At 45.7% G+C, this 16414-nt stretch overlaps 1 protein-coding gene across 32 annotated transcripts in view; it reads right to left on the bottom strand.

The window, feature by feature from the left end:
* Nucleotides 1-917: 917 nt before the first annotated feature.
* Nucleotides 918-16414, bottom strand: part of LOC127037973 (uncharacterized PPE family protein PPE40-like) — a 58391-nt gene continuing 42894 nt past the window's right edge. For all 32 annotated transcript variants that reach the window (XM_050930277.1, XM_050930243.1, XM_050930244.1 and 29 more), the window contains 7 exons: nt 14474-14497; nt 13964-14020; nt 13436-13459; nt 12937-12990; nt 10954-10983; nt 4062-4091; nt 918-1201 (listed from right to left, as the gene is read on the bottom strand). In XM_050930277.1, coding sequence (XP_050786234.1) covers nt 1190-1201; nt 4062-4091; nt 10954-10983; nt 12937-12990; nt 13436-13459; nt 13964-14020; nt 14474-14497 — 231 coding nt within the window. In that variant the 3' untranslated portion in view covers nt 918-1189. The remainder of the gene's footprint in view (nt 1202-4061; nt 4092-10953; nt 10984-12936; nt 12991-13435; nt 13460-13963; nt 14021-14473; nt 14498-16414) is intronic.

Below are 16414 nucleotides of genomic sequence, written 5' to 3'. Positions count from 1 at the left end.
ACACATCTCCAGACCTCTGGGGAGCACGTGCTGGAACATCTACCCTGAAAGGAAAATTGCCACTTGTTCTCCCAGTCACAGCCCTGGGAACTGTCGCTCTGGAGCTCCATTTACAGACCCTTTTCCTTCCTGCTCGATTGGATTTGTGAGTTGCTCGATTATTTATTTTTTCTCAGTGCTTCCTAACCGAGGGAGAGGGAAGGATACTGGAGAGCACAACTTGTTCCCCCTGCCTCATCTGCACAAAGTTCAGAATTGCCGAACAGAAATGACAGCACTTGGGCCTGGTCTAAACGTGAGGCAGTTCACCTCAACCTCATTATGTCAGTGTCCACACTGAAGCATTGTCCTGCTGATGAAAGTGCCCTACTACAGCGACATCATAACCCCACGAGAGGCGTAGCACTTCTGTTGGTGTAGTTAGGGTGACACAGTGTCTGTGAAAACACTGTGTTACTTACATCGGCTGTTTCCTGTCTTGAGCATGGTTACCCCCAGTTCCCCACTCCCAGCCAGACTGCTGCCTGGAGGCTCCCCGCTTCCCATTCAGGGAGTCAAGAACCTCGGGCAGCTGGACCCCGATCCCACTGGGGAGCTGGCAGTAGCAGGGACGGGAGAGAAAAGGAGGATAGGAGGCAGGTGATCTCCTGGAGAGGAGCTGCAGGGAACTGAGAGCTTTGGCTCTCAGCCTCCCACGCTGCTCCTCTTTAGTCTGTGGAAGCACTCCTGGTGAGAACACGCATCACAGACAGAAGTTGAGTAGTGTGGACATCAGCCTCCACTATAATTATTAACATAGGTCAACTTAGGGCTGAAGTGTAGACATGCCCTTAGAATGGAGCAAATCCTTTACCAGTCTGGAAGCCAAATTAATTTACCGAGAAACATTTAAAAAAGAAACAATCCCGAAGTTTTTTGTGCAGTTCCATTTATTTGTATTTTTGCAAAGCTCTTGCCATTCCCCAGGGCAACAGAGGGACAGAACTCTTTGCCCTCTGTTACATCGAGAGACACTACAATCAATGAACAGCACAGTGATCAGTTAGAATCCCAATCAGTCCGATTGATGATTCTCGTGGCATTTGATTGGTCAGGAGAGGTGAGAGGCAGCAGCACAGGAAGCGTAATGGCAGGCATCATCGCCGTGTTCAGCAAATGTGGTTTCATCAGCGTATCTCTTATTAATTAATCACTCCAGGGACTGCAGGGCCAGGGAGAGATGGCAAACAGCAATTATGGTCCCACTAACCCACTGGGAATTAGACAAGTACCCTCCCCTATATCCTGAAGGAATTCCATCCCTTTCTATTCCTGTCCAGCTGGGTGCATTTTACATCAGTGCCCTTTGCAAACTGTGTTATTGATAGACTGGAAAAGGGAGTCAGAGCCCCGCCGATCAGCTCCTCCCCTCTGCCCACAGCAGTGTGCAGCAGTGTGCAGGAGGTGCTGGGGGTGAGGGGGTGGGAGCGAGGGTGGTGCACGCTTGGGGGAAGGGGTGGAATGGGGCAGCAAGAGGTGGGGCAGAGCAGGGGCAGGAAGAGGGAGGGAGGGGGCAGGAAGAGGCAGAGTGGGGGTGGGGCCATGGGGGAAGGTGTAGAATGGGGGTAGGGACAGGGCCGGCGCTTCCATTGAGGCGAACTAGGCAATCGTCTAGGGCGCCAGGATTTTTGGGGGGCAGCATTTTGCCAGGGGGGGCGGCAGACGACTCCGGTGGACCTGCCGCAGTCGTGCCTGCAGAGGGTCTGTTGGTCCGCAGCTCTGGTGGAGCTGCCACAGGCAGGACCGGCGCTAGGGGTTTGAGCGCCCTAGGCGGACGGCAATTTCGCTGTCCCGCGTGCTGGTCCCGCAGCTCCGCTGGAGCTGCCACAGTGGTGCCTGTGGAGGGTCCAGTGCTCCGTGGCTCCGGTGGAGCTGCGGCAGTGATGCCTGCGGGTGGTCCACCGGAGTCGCGTGAGCAGCCGACCATCCGCAGGCACCACTGCGGCAGCTCCACCGGAGCCGCAGAGCACCGGACCCTCCGCAGGCACCACTGCGGCAGCTCCACTGGAGCCGCCTGCCACCCCCTCCGGCAAAACGGCGCCCACCAATTATTCTGGCGCCCTAGGCGATTGCCTAGGCTGCCTAAATGGTAGCGCCAGCCCTGGTCGCAGGCATGCCTGTGGACAGTCCGCTGTGGACAGTCCCGCGCAGCTCCGGTGGACCTCCCACAGGCACGGGTGCTGCAGCTCCACCGGAGCTGTGGACCAATGGACCCTCCGCAGAAATGGCTGCGGCAGCTCCACCAGAGCCGCAGGAGCGGCACACGGGGCGGCGAAATGGCCATGTGCCTAGGGCGTGAAAAACTGTAGCGCCGGTCCTGGGCAGCGACTGGGGCAAAGCTGAGGGTTGAGCAACCCCTGGCGCATTAGAAAGTCAGCACCTCAAAAATTTAACAACAATGTTTTTTGCAAAGGGAAAAAAAAGGCCTGGTCTATTTTTAAAACTAGAAGAAAAAGAAGAACTGGAAGCTGTTTTATTGAATCTTATGACACATCCTGAGAAGAGATGAGGATCTTTTCTGAACTCTCACTTAGGTTAGCAGGAGATTCAAAAGCGCAATGGACATTTATGTACCCAGCACTGTAGGGGACAGTGTCGTTTAGTGGCTGGGTTAGTGGACCAGGAGTGTAGGTGAAACCATGTATATGATTGTCCATGGTGATACTATTCTCTTCACTCCAAAGGTGCAGAATTTGCAGCAAATCACAGCTCCTAGTGTGTATGATCCCACTAGGGCAGCATTTTTCAAAGTTCGACCAGTGACCCAGTACTGGGTCATGGCATGTAATGCACTGGGTTACTCTGGTCAGCACCGCCCCCAGGAGGTTAAAAGTCCTGTCGGCAGTGCTGCCTAGCACCGTGCTGCACCCTGGAAGTGGCCAGCAGCGGGCCTGGCTTCTAGGCAGGGAGGCCACGGGACTCCGCGCACTTCCCCTACCCTGAGCACCAGCTCTGCACTCCCACTGGCTGGGAACTGTCCAATAAGCGCCGGGGTTGGGCGTGGTGCCTGCAGGTAAGAACTGCCTGGAGCTGTTTGCACGCCTCTGCCTAGGAGCCACACCTGCTGCTGACCGCTTCCGGTATGCAGAGCAGTCCCCTTGCCAGGACAGGTGGGAAGCCTGCCTTGTACCCTGCCTGCACCGCTGACCACGGGTCGCCAGAGGTAACCCCGTGTCCCAAACCCCTGCCCCAGCCCTGAGCCCCCCCAAACCAGAATCTCTTCCTGCACCCCAAACCCCTCATCCCCGGCTCCACCCCAGAGCCTGTACTCCCAGCCCAGACCTGTGACCCCCTCCTGATCCCAGAGCCCCCTCCCACACCCCAAACCGCTCATCCCCAGCTCTGTTGGGTCGCGGGCATCAATAATTTTCTTCAACTAGGTCACCAGAAAAAAAGTTTGAAAACCACTGCACTAGGGAGTGGTTCTTAACATAGGTATAATGAACAGACCCCACAGATTCCCTGCAAAATGGCTTCTAGTATAATAGAAAAATTGACACTGTAAAAACATCTGGATTGATTCTGACATAGCTTTGGGAGTTAGAAACCCACTTCTTTGTCTTTTGCCCGAATCCTTGCACATCTGTCCAGGCTATTCCAACTAACCTCTCAACTAAACTCTCTAGTGTAGATGTAACCAGAGACTCCATCACATCCTAGGTTAATTGTTCCAGTGGTTAATTAATACTATTAAAATTTGCACCTTATTTTTTGATTCAATTTGTCTAGCTAGCTTCAATTTTAGATTATTGGATCTCATCTTCCTTTGTTTGATTAAAAAGCCATCTCCTATCAGAAATCTCTTCCCCCCCTGCAGTTACATGTATACCAGGATCAAGTCACCTCTTAACTGTCTCTGTGGTAAATTAAATAGATTGCACTTCTTGTCTTTGGACTTCCCAGGATCTCTCAGCTAGCCTAACCTCTGAGCTCACCTCTGGAGGCCAATGGGCTTTCTCTGCTTAATTTGATCCTAAAGTCTAATGTAAAAGCACAAAGGAGAGTAAATTCTGAATACTCACAGACACATTGCCTGCAAGGCTTCCATCAGCCTACAAGAAAAAGGAAAACAGTTGATAAAACATCAATTACTTGCTGCTGCTCTTTCTCTGGGAGCAGTGAAATGAAAATGATGTCCTGAAAGGAACTGGACTCAAACTCCCGCTGGTTGGGAAATGGGAGCCAGTGTGGTCTGGTAAAAAGGGAGCTGGGCTGGGAGATAAGAGTTCAGGGATCTGTTTTGGGCTCAGCTGTTGAACTGCCGAGTGATAGATGAGTCGCTTCCCTTCTCTGTGCTTTCCTTTCTTCTTCTCTTGGCCTTCCTTCATTCAGTCTTATTGGTCACTGTTAAATGCACCAGAATCACTTTACAGACTCTCAGAGTCAACTGCCTCTGGAGTATCTATGGACAGAGCACCACCAGCAGGGCTCAACATGCCCCCAAATGTTAGAAGGAAAAAGATATGCGTTATTTAGTGCTGCTCTTTCTCTGATATCGTTGAAATCAGACTAGTTTCATGGCAGTGGCTGAGCCAGGCAGCTCCTGGGGTGGGAAATTTCCCAGCCATCTGGTCAATTTCCACTCTCCCTTGTATTGAAATACTTCTTAGATCTCCATGTTTTTCATTGGCTTCCATGTTAGGAAACCCCTTTTCACCTGGGCTAAATTTTATTCTGGTGTAAACTAGTATTTCTCTATTGACTTCAGTGGTGCAAGGCTGATTTACATCTGCCGGGGAACTTCTCCCTCGTGTAGATGAGACTATGTCTATGGTTGTCCATGTTGATATTATCCCCAGTCCAAAGGTGTGGAATGAGAGGATTCCCACTGAATTACAGCTCCCAGTGTGTCTGACTCCATTGGGAAGTGGTTCTTATCATGGCTGTAAAGAGCAGAGCCCACAGAGAACCAACAAACTGACTACTTGGATAATGGGGCAACTGCAATTGCAAAGAACACCTGGATTAACATGCATCTGATGAAGTGGGCATTCACCCATGAAAGCTTATGCTCCAATGTGTCTGTTAGTCTATAAGGTGCCACAGGACGCTGTTGCTTTTTACAGATCCAGACTAACACGGCTACCCCTCTGATACTGGATTAACTCTGACACCCCCTTTTTGGATTTAGAAGCCCATTGCTCTGTCTTCTGCCTTAATCCTTTCACATCTGCCTCAGCTCTTCCAGCTGACCACTGGGCTCAGCGCTGGGGCTTGAGAAGAGGCACTGCAATAATGTAAGACAGCTGGACCACAAAGCAACTTTGAATACTCATCCCAGAGACGCTTCTGGATACGCTCCCAGAAGCCTGAAAGGAAATTGCTGAGAGCTACTTGATTCTCCTCTTTCTCCAGTACCATCAAAATTTAACTAAATCACTCAGATTGTCCATAGCTGAACCACACCATGGCTACACTAGGAGCACCTTGTCAATATAGCTATTCTGGTGCACTTTTGTTGCTGTAGCTTATTCTATTCCCCCCTGAGAAACATAAGCTATGAAAGCAAAAGAACAGTTTTGCTAGTTTAACTGTGTCTACATTAGGGGCTTTTGCCAGCATAAACATGTCAGCTAGGGACCAAATGTCTTCACGCCTCAGACCCACACTGCTATGCCAGGAGACGTCTGTAGTGTAGACATGTCTCCAGACAGCTCTGTGGGGGGCAGCATTCCCACTGCCCTTCTTTCTCAGTGCTGGGATTAACTTCCAGAGTTTAGTGATTTCCTTACTGCTCCCTCATGTAACTGAGTCCATGTATATGACTGACTGTGGTGATACTATTATTCCCACTCCAAAGGTGCAGAACAGGATTCCCAGCGAATCACAGCTCCCAGTATGTATGACTCCACTGGGTAGTGGTTTTTAAAATGGTTATAAAGAACAGGCCCACAGAGATGTAACAAACCAGCTACTATTATAATAGGAGAAATGAAACTGCAAAAAATGTCTGGATTAATTCTGATAAACCCCTTGTTTTTCAATTTTTTCCCTTTTTGGACAAAATCCGACATGAAAAATGTTTGCAGGATTTTCATTTATACTTCCCAGCTCCTCCTTTTCACTTCATGCCTTATTTCCCTTTTCTGCAGATGTTTTTGAATAATGATTGGTTTTGGTGAAATTTTCCAAAATAAATAAATAAATTTGTGGGTGTCCGTATTTTAGGGTTTTTTTAAACTTTTTTTTTTTAAGGAAAAACTAAAATTTCCCCCTTTACTTTCCCACTGATAAAGGAGGGAAAAGGGAAAGAAAGGAAGGGCAGCGGATCAAAAACTAAATCTCCTTTCCTTTTTTTATTTTTGATTTTTTGGATTAAAAAATCAGAAAAAAATTGGAAGAACATTTTTTTTCCCATGAAAATCTTCATTTTGAACAAAAAAAAAATTTTTGGTTGACTAAAGCTGATAGAAATTTTGTCATCAAAATAAGCTTTCAGTTGAAAAATGGATGTTCAATCAAAGCCGAATCTTTTCCAAAAAAAAGCTGCAGACCCCACTGCAAGGTTCAGGTTCAGAGCTGGGGTTGGGGGTTTGGTTGCGGGAGGGGGTGTGGGATCCAGGCGGCGCTTACCTCGGGCGGCTCCCCAGAAGCAGCGACATTTCCCTCTGGGTACTAGGCGGAGGTGTGGTAAGGCAGGCGGCTCTGTGCCCTGCTGCTACCTCCACCTGCAGGCGCCACCCCTGCAGCTCCCATTGGCCATGGTTCCCGGCCAGTGGGAGCTGCGGAGCTGGCACTCATGCTGGGGACAGCATACAGAGTCCTTGGCCGTCCCTGCACCCAGGACACTGGGGAAGATGTCCTGGGAGTGGTGGCCCCATGGCCCTCCTTTCACCACTGTGGTTCCCGGGAGAGCCCTGCGGTTCTGAAAATGTGTCTTTCCAGTACGGTGTACTGGCAAAAACTGTCTTACTGGTACAGTGTACCTGACCGTACTGGCTTATCTGCACCACTGCTGACACTCCCCTTTAGGATTTAGAAAACCATCCTTTGTCTTTTGCCCCAATCCTTCCACATCTGTCCAGACTGTTCCAACTTATCACTGGCTCAGGATTTGGGCATGCTAAAAGGTCCTGTGGTAATATAAGACAGCCTGATAGCAAATCAAATTTGGAACGCTCACCCCAGGAACTCTCCCATCTATGCCCCCCACAGCCTGCAACGAAAAAGCTGGGAGTTACTTGATCCTACGCTTTCTCCAGTATCATCAAAATATAGCTATTTCCCTCCCACTGTCAATAGCATAACCACACCATGGCCACACTAGGAGCACCCTGTCAGTGTAGCTATCCCAGTGCACTAGCGCGCTTTTGTAATTGTAGGTTACTCCAGTGCATTCTGAACTAAATGTATGGGCACAAGCAGAGTTTTGCTGCTATAACTGTGTCTGGGGGCTTTTGCCAGCACATCCGTGTCGGTCAGAGATCAAACATCTTCACACCTCAGACCAACACCGCTATGCCAGCAGAAGTCTGCAGTGTAGACAAGGCCTCAGATAGTCAACATTCCCACTGCCATTCTCTCCCAGTGCTGGGATTAACCTGTAGAGTTTGGCAGTTTCCCTAGTCTTCAAGATAAGAACTAGAGCTGGTTGAAATTTTTCCAAATTAATTTTTATAAATATATTGTCCATTGTTTTTTCAATTTTTTTCATTCTTTGGACAAACTCAGAAATGAAAATTGTTTGCAGATTTTTCATTTATGATTCTCACCCCCCTTTTCGTTTCACCCATTATTTCCTTTTTTCTGGAGGTGCTCGGAAAATGTTGTTTGCTTTTAGAAATTAAAAAATAATGGTGAATTTCAGCATTTATGAAAACTTTTTTGGAACTCTGTTTGTTTTTTTTAAATAAAAAACTGAAATTTTTCCCCCTTTACTTTTCCACTGACAAGGGCGGGACATCTAAAACCAAAGCTTTCGCCGTGTTTTGGTTTTCATTCTTTGTGTTAAAATCAGAAGAAATTGGAAGACACAAATTTTTCCATGAAACTTTTCATATTGACCAAAAAATATATTTGGTTCACTAGAGCTGGTTGAAATTTTTTCATCAAAATAGTTTTTCAACTTAAAAGTTGTTTTTCAGCCAAGGTTTTTTAGAAAAAAATTTTAGATGAAAAATTAAGAATCTAAAAAAATTAGGTGAAAAATGTTGTTGATTTTGGTTTTCCAAAACTAAATATTTTTACTGAAACTCTCAAAATGTTTTTGAAAACCAAAACTGGATGGTTCCCTTTTTCAGTCAAGAAACCAACAACATTCTCTGGGCTATTTTTAAAACTAGAAGAAAAAGATGAATTTAGAAGCTGCCATGGTATAATTCCCCACTCTGAACCTTAGCTTCCAAAAGATGGGGTACCAGCATGAATTCCTCTAAGCTCAATTACCAGCTTAGTACTTGTAGCGCTGCCACCAACCAGGAATTCCAGTGCCTGGTACACTCTGGTTGCCCCAAAACCTTGCCCGGGGACCTCCAAGACCCAGACCCTCTGGATCTTAACACAAGGAAAGTAAACCCTTTCCCTCACCGTTGCCTCTCCCAGGCTTCCCCTCCCTGGGTTACCCTAGAAGATCACTGTGATTCAAACTCCTTGAATCTGAAACAGAGAGGAAAATGCACCTTCCCCCCTCCTTCTCTCTCTCCCTCCCAGACTCTCCCTGAGAGAGAAAGTGATCCTAACAGAGAGAAAATCACCTCTCTCTCCCCCTTCCCTCCTTTCTCCCCACCAATTCCCTGGTGCATCCAGACCCAGTCCCTTGGGGTCTCATCAGAATAAAAAAAAAATCAGGTCCTTAAACAAGAAAAGCTTTTAATTAAAGAAAGAAAAAACAGTAAAAATTATCTTTGTAAATTTAAGATGGAATAGGTACAGGGTCTTTCAGCTATAGACACTGGGAATACCCTCCCAGCCTAAGTATACAAGTACAAATTAAAATCCTTTCAGCAAAATACAAATTTGAACTCTTCTCAGCCAAATACACATTTGTAAATAAAGGAAAACAACCATAAGCCTAACTCACTTTATCTATCTAGTACTTACTATTCTGGACATATAAGAGACTGTATCAGAGAGATTGGAGAGAAACCTGGTTGCACATCTGGTCATTCTCAGAACCCAGAGAGAACAACAACCAAACACTAACAGGGCACACAAAAACTTCCCTCCTTCAAGATTTGAAAGTATCCTGTCCTCTGATTGGTCCTCTGGTCAGGTGACAGCCAGGCTCACTGATCTTGTTAACCCTTTACAGGCAAAAGAGACATGAAGTACGCCTGTTCTATTAACTCTTAAACTTATCTGTTTATGACAGTAGCTCTTTTATTGAACCTTATTTCTCCTGAGGAGAGATGAGGGTCTTTCCTGGATTCTCGCGTAGGCAAGGAGGAGATTTTGAAAAACACAGTGAGCAGTTATGCACCCAGCACTCCTCGGGGGCAGTGTCGTTCAGTGGCTAGGTCAGTGGATCATGAGTCAGGAGAGCTGTACAGGCAGTACTGTCATACAGATAATAACTGACTGCCCAGGTTACTCTAGCCAAACACTGGGTTCAAGATTTGGGCTTCTTAGAGACAGCACGATAATATAATATTCCTGACAGCGAAGTAATTTCTGAATAATCACTGGCAGGGCACTAAGGATATCCTTACTATCTGACAGGAAATCAAGCCAGAATGAAGTGATCCTGCTCCTTCTGCATTATCATCCAAACCAAGCTAATTTCCTCCCAGTGCAGGCAGGAAACTTCGGTTTTAGAAACATTCCACCTCCCCATTATTCTTCCCATCAGAATTAAGTGCTAGAATCTATGAGAACTAGATCTCTTTTATTTAATCTGACATCCCATGGTGAGAAATAATAGTCCTAGATCAAGGGTATGCAACCTATGGCACATGTGCCGAAGGTGGCACACAAGCTAATTTTCAGTGGCACTCACACTGCTTGGGTCCTGGCCGCCAGTCCGGGGGGCTCTGCATTTTAATTTAATTTTAAATGAAGCTTCTTAAACATTTTAAAAACCTTATTTACTTTACATACAACAATGGTTTAGTTCTATATTCTATAATTATAGAAAGAGACCTTCTACAAACATTAAAATGTATTGCTGGCCTACGAAACCTTAAATTAGAGTGAATAAATGAAGACTTGGCACACCACTTCTGAAAGGTTGCCGACCCCTATCCTAGATCTTAAGGCCAGAAGGGGTCATTGGAATCATCTAGACTGACCTCCTGCATAACAGAGCACAGACTCTCACCCAGTGATTGCTGCATCCAGACCATAACTTCTGTTTTATTTAGTGCATACTTTAAAAAAAGGTATTCCATCTAGATTTAAAGATTTTCAGGGAGCTTCTCCCACTGACATTACTACCGCCGCTCATTGAGGGTGATTTAATTACATCAATGAGACAGCTTTCTCCTGTTGGCATAGAACGGCTACACGAGAGATCTTACAGTGGCACAGCTGCATGGGTACAGCTGTGCCGCTGTAAGCTCTCTAATGTAGACATAGTCAGAGATTCCACCACCTCCTAGAATAATTGTTCCAGTGGTTAATAAATACTGTTAACATTTGCACCTTATTTCTTGATTCAACTTATCTAGCTTGCTTCAGTTTTAGATTATTGAATCTCATCTTCCTTTGTTTGATTAAAGAGCCATCTCCCATCAGAAATCTTTTCCCCTTGCAGATACGTGTATACCAGGATTAAGTCACCTCTTAACTGTCTCTGTTGTAAACTAAATAGATTGTGCTTCTTGTTTTTGGACTCCCCGGGCTCTCTCAGGTAGCCTAACCTCTGAGCCCACCTCTGGAGGCCAATGGCCTTCCTATGTTTAATCTGATTTAAAATCTGATTTACAGGTACCAGGCTAATGTAAAAGCTCCAAAGGAGAGTAAATTATGAATACTCACAGACATGCCTCCTCCCAGTCTTCCATCAACCTACAGGAAAAAAGTAAGTTACTAAAACCTTAATTACTTGTTGCTGCTCTTTCTCTGGGAGCGGTAAAATGAAAATGATGTCCTGAAAGGAACTGGACTCAAACGGCTGCTGGTTGGGAAATGGGAGCCAGTGTGGTCTGGTAAAAAGGGAGCTGGGCTGGGAGATGAGCTCGGGGATCTGTTCGGGGCTCTGCTGCTGACTTTCCCAGTAACTTTAGATGTGTTGCTTCTCCTCTCTGTGCCTTTCTTTCTTCTCTTTGCCTTCCTTCATTTAGTCTGATCGGTCACAGCCAAATGCACCAGAATCACTTTTCAAACTCTCAGAGTCAACTGTCTTTGGAGAGCACCACCAACAGGGCTCAATGTGCCCCCAAACCACTAGGCAGACAAAGGCAGGAGTTATTTAGTGCTGCTCTTTCTCCAATATCATTGAAATGGTGCTGGTTTCATGACAGTGGCTGAGCCAAGCAGCTCCTGGGATGGGAAATTTCCCAGCTACCTGGTTGATTTCCACTGTCCCTTCTATTAAAATATCTCCTACATCTCCGCCTGCTTCACTAGCTTCTATGTTAGGAAATCCCTTTTTTCAAATGAGGTTTATTCTATTCTGATGTAAACTGACATTTCTCAATTGACTTTAGTGGCGCGTGACCAATTTACATCTTCTGGGGAGCTGCTCCCTGGTGTAGTTGAGACCATATATATGATTGTCCGTGATGTGCAGAATGAGGATTTCCAGTGAAATCGTAGCTACCAGTGTGTCTGACTCCACTGGGAAGTGGTTCTTATCATGGTTGTAAAGAAGAGAGCCTACAGAAGCCCAACAAACTGGCTACTTGGGTAATGGGAGAACTGACACTGCAAAGAACACCTGGATTAACTCTGACACCCCTGTCTGGGATATCCCCCTCTGACACCCTGTACTGAAATATCTCATAGATGTCCCCCCTTGCATGCTTTGTTATCTGCCATGTTAGGAAACTCTTTTTCAAGTGGGCCCAATTCTATTCTGGTGTAAACTGCTGCTGTTCTGTTGTCTTCGGCCCTGAGTATTGGGACTGTCCCTATAAAATCGGGACATCTGGTCACCCTAAGTGTGAATCACATCTGCATTTTCTTTACATTTTTATGATGACCTCAGCTTTTCCGGCAAAATTTTGTTGTGGCTACTTAAAAAGTAGTATGAGAGCACTGCTTCTGCATTCATGGTCATCTAGCATCCTACGCTTCAGGAAGGGGGTTCAGGAAGCAGCTACCACATGTATTTCTGATAGTGTTTGATATTGCTTCTACTAAAATAATCCAAAAGAGCAGCCCTGCACCCATCTGTTTGCAAAACACATTGTTCTATTGCAGTGATTTTCAAAGGGGCTGTGAAGTAGGGGTCCAGATCCACTAACTACTTTGAGAAATTGCAGCCTTAATGTCTTTTGGGGAAAAGATTCAGTGTCTCATGGGAAGGATAGATGGTGATAGTCAGAGGTAGGCCAGAGGGGTGGATGAGGGTGGCAAACCAATGGAAGGAGTTGGAGCTCAATATAGCTTATTTTATTCTAAGCCCTTTAATAAATATGTCCCTTTACCCGTGTCCTTTGGAGAAGCAAGACTGAGGTGCAGTTTATGGGTTGTTCTGATTATGTGCTCACCTGAGGATCCTCTGAGGTAACTCCTAGCAGAAGTGCCTTCTGAGTATTATCAGAAAGCCTCTTCTGGCATCTCTCATTACTACCCTGCAGACTGTGGAAGAGGAGGTCAATCTGCTATAAGCCTCTGGACATTTTGATAAACCCTGTGGAACGGGAGGACTTTTCATGCTCCCTTTGTAACATGGAAAAACACAGCCAATGTTCCTTGCATGCAAATGTTGACACACATCAAACTAGCTGAAACAGGATCCATTCACCTGATTTGTGTGAAGCTACATGGCATAGAGAGGTAAGCTCTGGTACTTACGCTGATGTCAAAGATGCCATTGCTCACGTTGCCGGATTTTACGCTACCGGAGCACTGCAAGATGGAGAATATTTATTATATGTATTGTGGTAACAGCTATAGGGCTCCAATGGATATTCTATCTACCCTTAGGGGCCATGAACAATTTACAGAATCTCAGGATGGGGTGTATTGATTCCAGTGCTTCTCTAGACAATTTACACCAGTGGGAACCTAGACCTGTTGATTCGCTACGACAAATTAACATGAACTGGGGATCTGGACCCAACATCATTCTCATCCACTGGTGGAAACCAAGAGATAAACCTTGGTAAAGCTCTGACATCTCAAGATTTCAAATCTGTTATACCCAGCCTGACTGATGGCATAAAAGGGTTCAAGATGGCAGTTGTGTAGCGGGCTTTGCTAACAAAGGGTTGGGCTGTTAATGAGCAGCGATACAGAATTTATTGAGGCAAAGCATAATAGTCCGATAGGAAAGATAACTGCTGCTACTCACCACAGCCCAGAATTGTTTGTTTTGCTACAACAGAAATAGAAGTTAGGAATGCACACTGTTCAATTCCTAAGCAAGGTAGCAGAGGTTGTATCATGTAGTACTTTCAGAATAGCCATGCCAGATCAGACCAAGAGGCCAATCTTGCCTGATCCTCCCTGGGCTGGAACACAAGAATGGGTGCCCCTAGTCCTATCTCCCAAAAAGGCCCAGTATTCCAGTGCTGGCCTCATCAATGTGATAGACAAAGGTAATATTTCCTTCCTGCTACTCGAACATTTTTAACTCTTATGCTATACGTAGATCCCCTTACAGCTAAGTAGGTTTCTTATTCACAGATATCTGAGTCTCCTTTATTATTCCACAAGAAACAAGACACATGTTAATCCCACGCAGATGACGTGATGCAAATTTATTCTAATAGCAGAGGAGTCAGTCAAGGTAACTCTAATAGGACACAATTTCCCCTCAGTTCCTTGGACAGTTGTGTGTGATGCTACATCACATGGAGAAGTAATCTCTGCTACTTACGTTGTTGTCGTTTAATCTGCCATTGCCCACATTTCCGATCTGTACGCTACCAGAGCCCTGCAAGATGGGGAATGTTTCTTATATTTATTGTAGTAACACCTATAGGGCTCTAATGGATATTCCATCAACTCAGTGGGGCCATGGACAATTTGTAGAATCTGAGGATGTTGCATGGTGATTCCAGCGCTTCTCTGGACAATTTACACCAGTGGAAATTTGGCCCCTTTTATTCCTATGAAACTGCAGCAAATTTACATGAACTGGGGATCTTCCCTAACATCATTCTCATCATCTTTCAGAAACCAAGAGATAATCCTTGGAAAAGCTCTGACATTCCAAGGCAGTAAATTTGTTATACAAAGCTTGGCTGGTGGGATAGAAGGGTTCAGGACAGCAATTCGTAGAGATTTTAGCCAGCAAAGGATTGGGCTGTTAGTGAGTAGCTAAATATAGAATACTATTGCGACAAAGCATGATAGTCTGATAGCAAAGATAACTATGGATACTCACCACTGACCAGAATTGGTTGTTTTTCTACAACAGAAAGATAAGTTAGGAATGCATACTGTTCAATTCCCCAGCAAGGTAGCAGAGGTTGTACCATGTAATACTTTCAGAATAGCCACACCAGATCAGACCAATAGGCCAATCTACCCTGATGACCCTCCCCGGGCTGGAAGAGAGGAATGAGCGACACTAGTCCTAACTTCTAAAAGGCCTTGCATTCCAGTGCTGGCCTCATCAATGCCGTAGACATAGGTAATATCTCCTTGGTGCTCCTCTAACACTTCAGCTACTATATTATGCTGAGATCCCCACACAGCCAAGTAGGTTTCTTATTCATAGATAACTGGGTCTCCTCTTTTGTTCTGGAAGAAACAAGTCCATGGGTTATTCCCACTCAGATGACAGGAGGCAAAATTAATCTAATAGCAAAGGATTCAACCTAGGTATCCTTGACAGAACACAATTGACCCTGAGTTCCTAGGGCTGTTGCCAAGAGCAGTGCATTCCATGTGATTTCGGAAGGATCTCTTGTGAGATATTTAGTGGGTGCCCAAAGGAACTGTGGGACACTTCATACCTGTCCACTGGACTTGTAGAAGAAGAGATCATCTTCCCATGAGGGCATGGGAAATTCTCATGAGGTCCCCAATGGGGCTAGGCATGATTGCAAAAACTCTTGGGATATTTCCCAGGTACAGTGCATTGTGGGTGATGTCAAAGACCCTCTTTCAAGATATTCCATGGGTGCCCAAATAAATTGTGGAGAGGACAATCTCGTATCAACCCTGACAATCTCATATAAGCCTTCCAAATATGTGTTCTCTTGGGGACCCTCTGATGAATCTCCCAGCAGAAGTGCCTTCTGAGTGATATCAGAAAGCTTCTTCTGGCATGCTTGACTGTTACCCTGAAGACTGTGGGAGACAAGGTCAACCGCCTATAAGCCTCTGGAGATATTTATACGCCCTGTGGAGTGGGAGGAGTTTCCATGCTGCCTTTGCAACATGGACAAACGCAGCCAATGCTCCTCGCAGGCAAACGTTACCAGACATCAAAGTAGCTTAAAAAGGGTCCATTCGCTGTTGTGTGTAAAACTGCATAGCATGGAGAGGTAATCTCTGGTACTTACATTGTTGTTGTCAAAACTGCCATCACCCACATTACCGATCTTTATCCTACAGGAGCCCTGCAAGATGGTGAATGTTTATTATGTGTATTGTGGTAACACCTGTAGAGCTTGAACAGATATTCCATCAACCCAGTGGAGCCATGGACAATTTATAGTATCTGGGGATATGATATAATAATTCCAGTGCTTCTGTGGACAATTTACACCAGTGGGAACCTGGCCCTGTTGATTTCTATGAGGCATCGGCAAATTTACTTGAACTGGGGATCTGCCCCAACATCATTCTCAGCCACTGGAGGAAATCAAGAGATAATCCTTGGTAAACCTTTGACGTCCCAAGACTGTAAATTTGTTATACGAAGCCTTACTGATGGGATAAAAGTGTTCAGGATGGCAATTGTGTAGGGAGCTTTGCCAGAAAAGGGTTGGGCTGTTAGTGAGGAGTGATACAGAATATTATTGAGGCAAAGCATGATAGTCCAATAGGAAAAATAACTGCTTATACTCACCACTGCCGAGAATAGGTTATTTTTCTACAACAGAAAGAGAAGTTGGGAATGCACACTGTTCAACTCTCCACCAGTGTAGCAGAGGTGGTGCCATCTAGTAACTTCAGAATAGCCACACCAGATCGGACCAGTAGGCCAGTCTACCCTGATGTCCCTCCCAGGGCTGGAGTAGAGGAATGAGCACCTGGAGACCTATCTCCTAAAAGGCCCAGTATTCCAGTGCTGACCTCATCAATGCTATAGAGAGAGATAATATCTCCTTGGTGCTAGTCTAGCACTTTAACTCTTATGCTATGCTTAGATCCC

This window comes from Gopherus flavomarginatus, chromosome 20 (assembly GCF_025201925.1).
Source record: "Gopherus flavomarginatus isolate rGopFla2 chromosome 20, rGopFla2.mat.asm, whole genome shotgun sequence".
Classification (NCBI taxonomy): Eukaryota; Metazoa; Chordata; order Testudines; family Testudinidae; genus Gopherus; species Gopherus flavomarginatus.
Note: the sequence above shows the minus strand (reverse complement) of the source record. Positions and strands in the feature narration are given on the sequence as shown.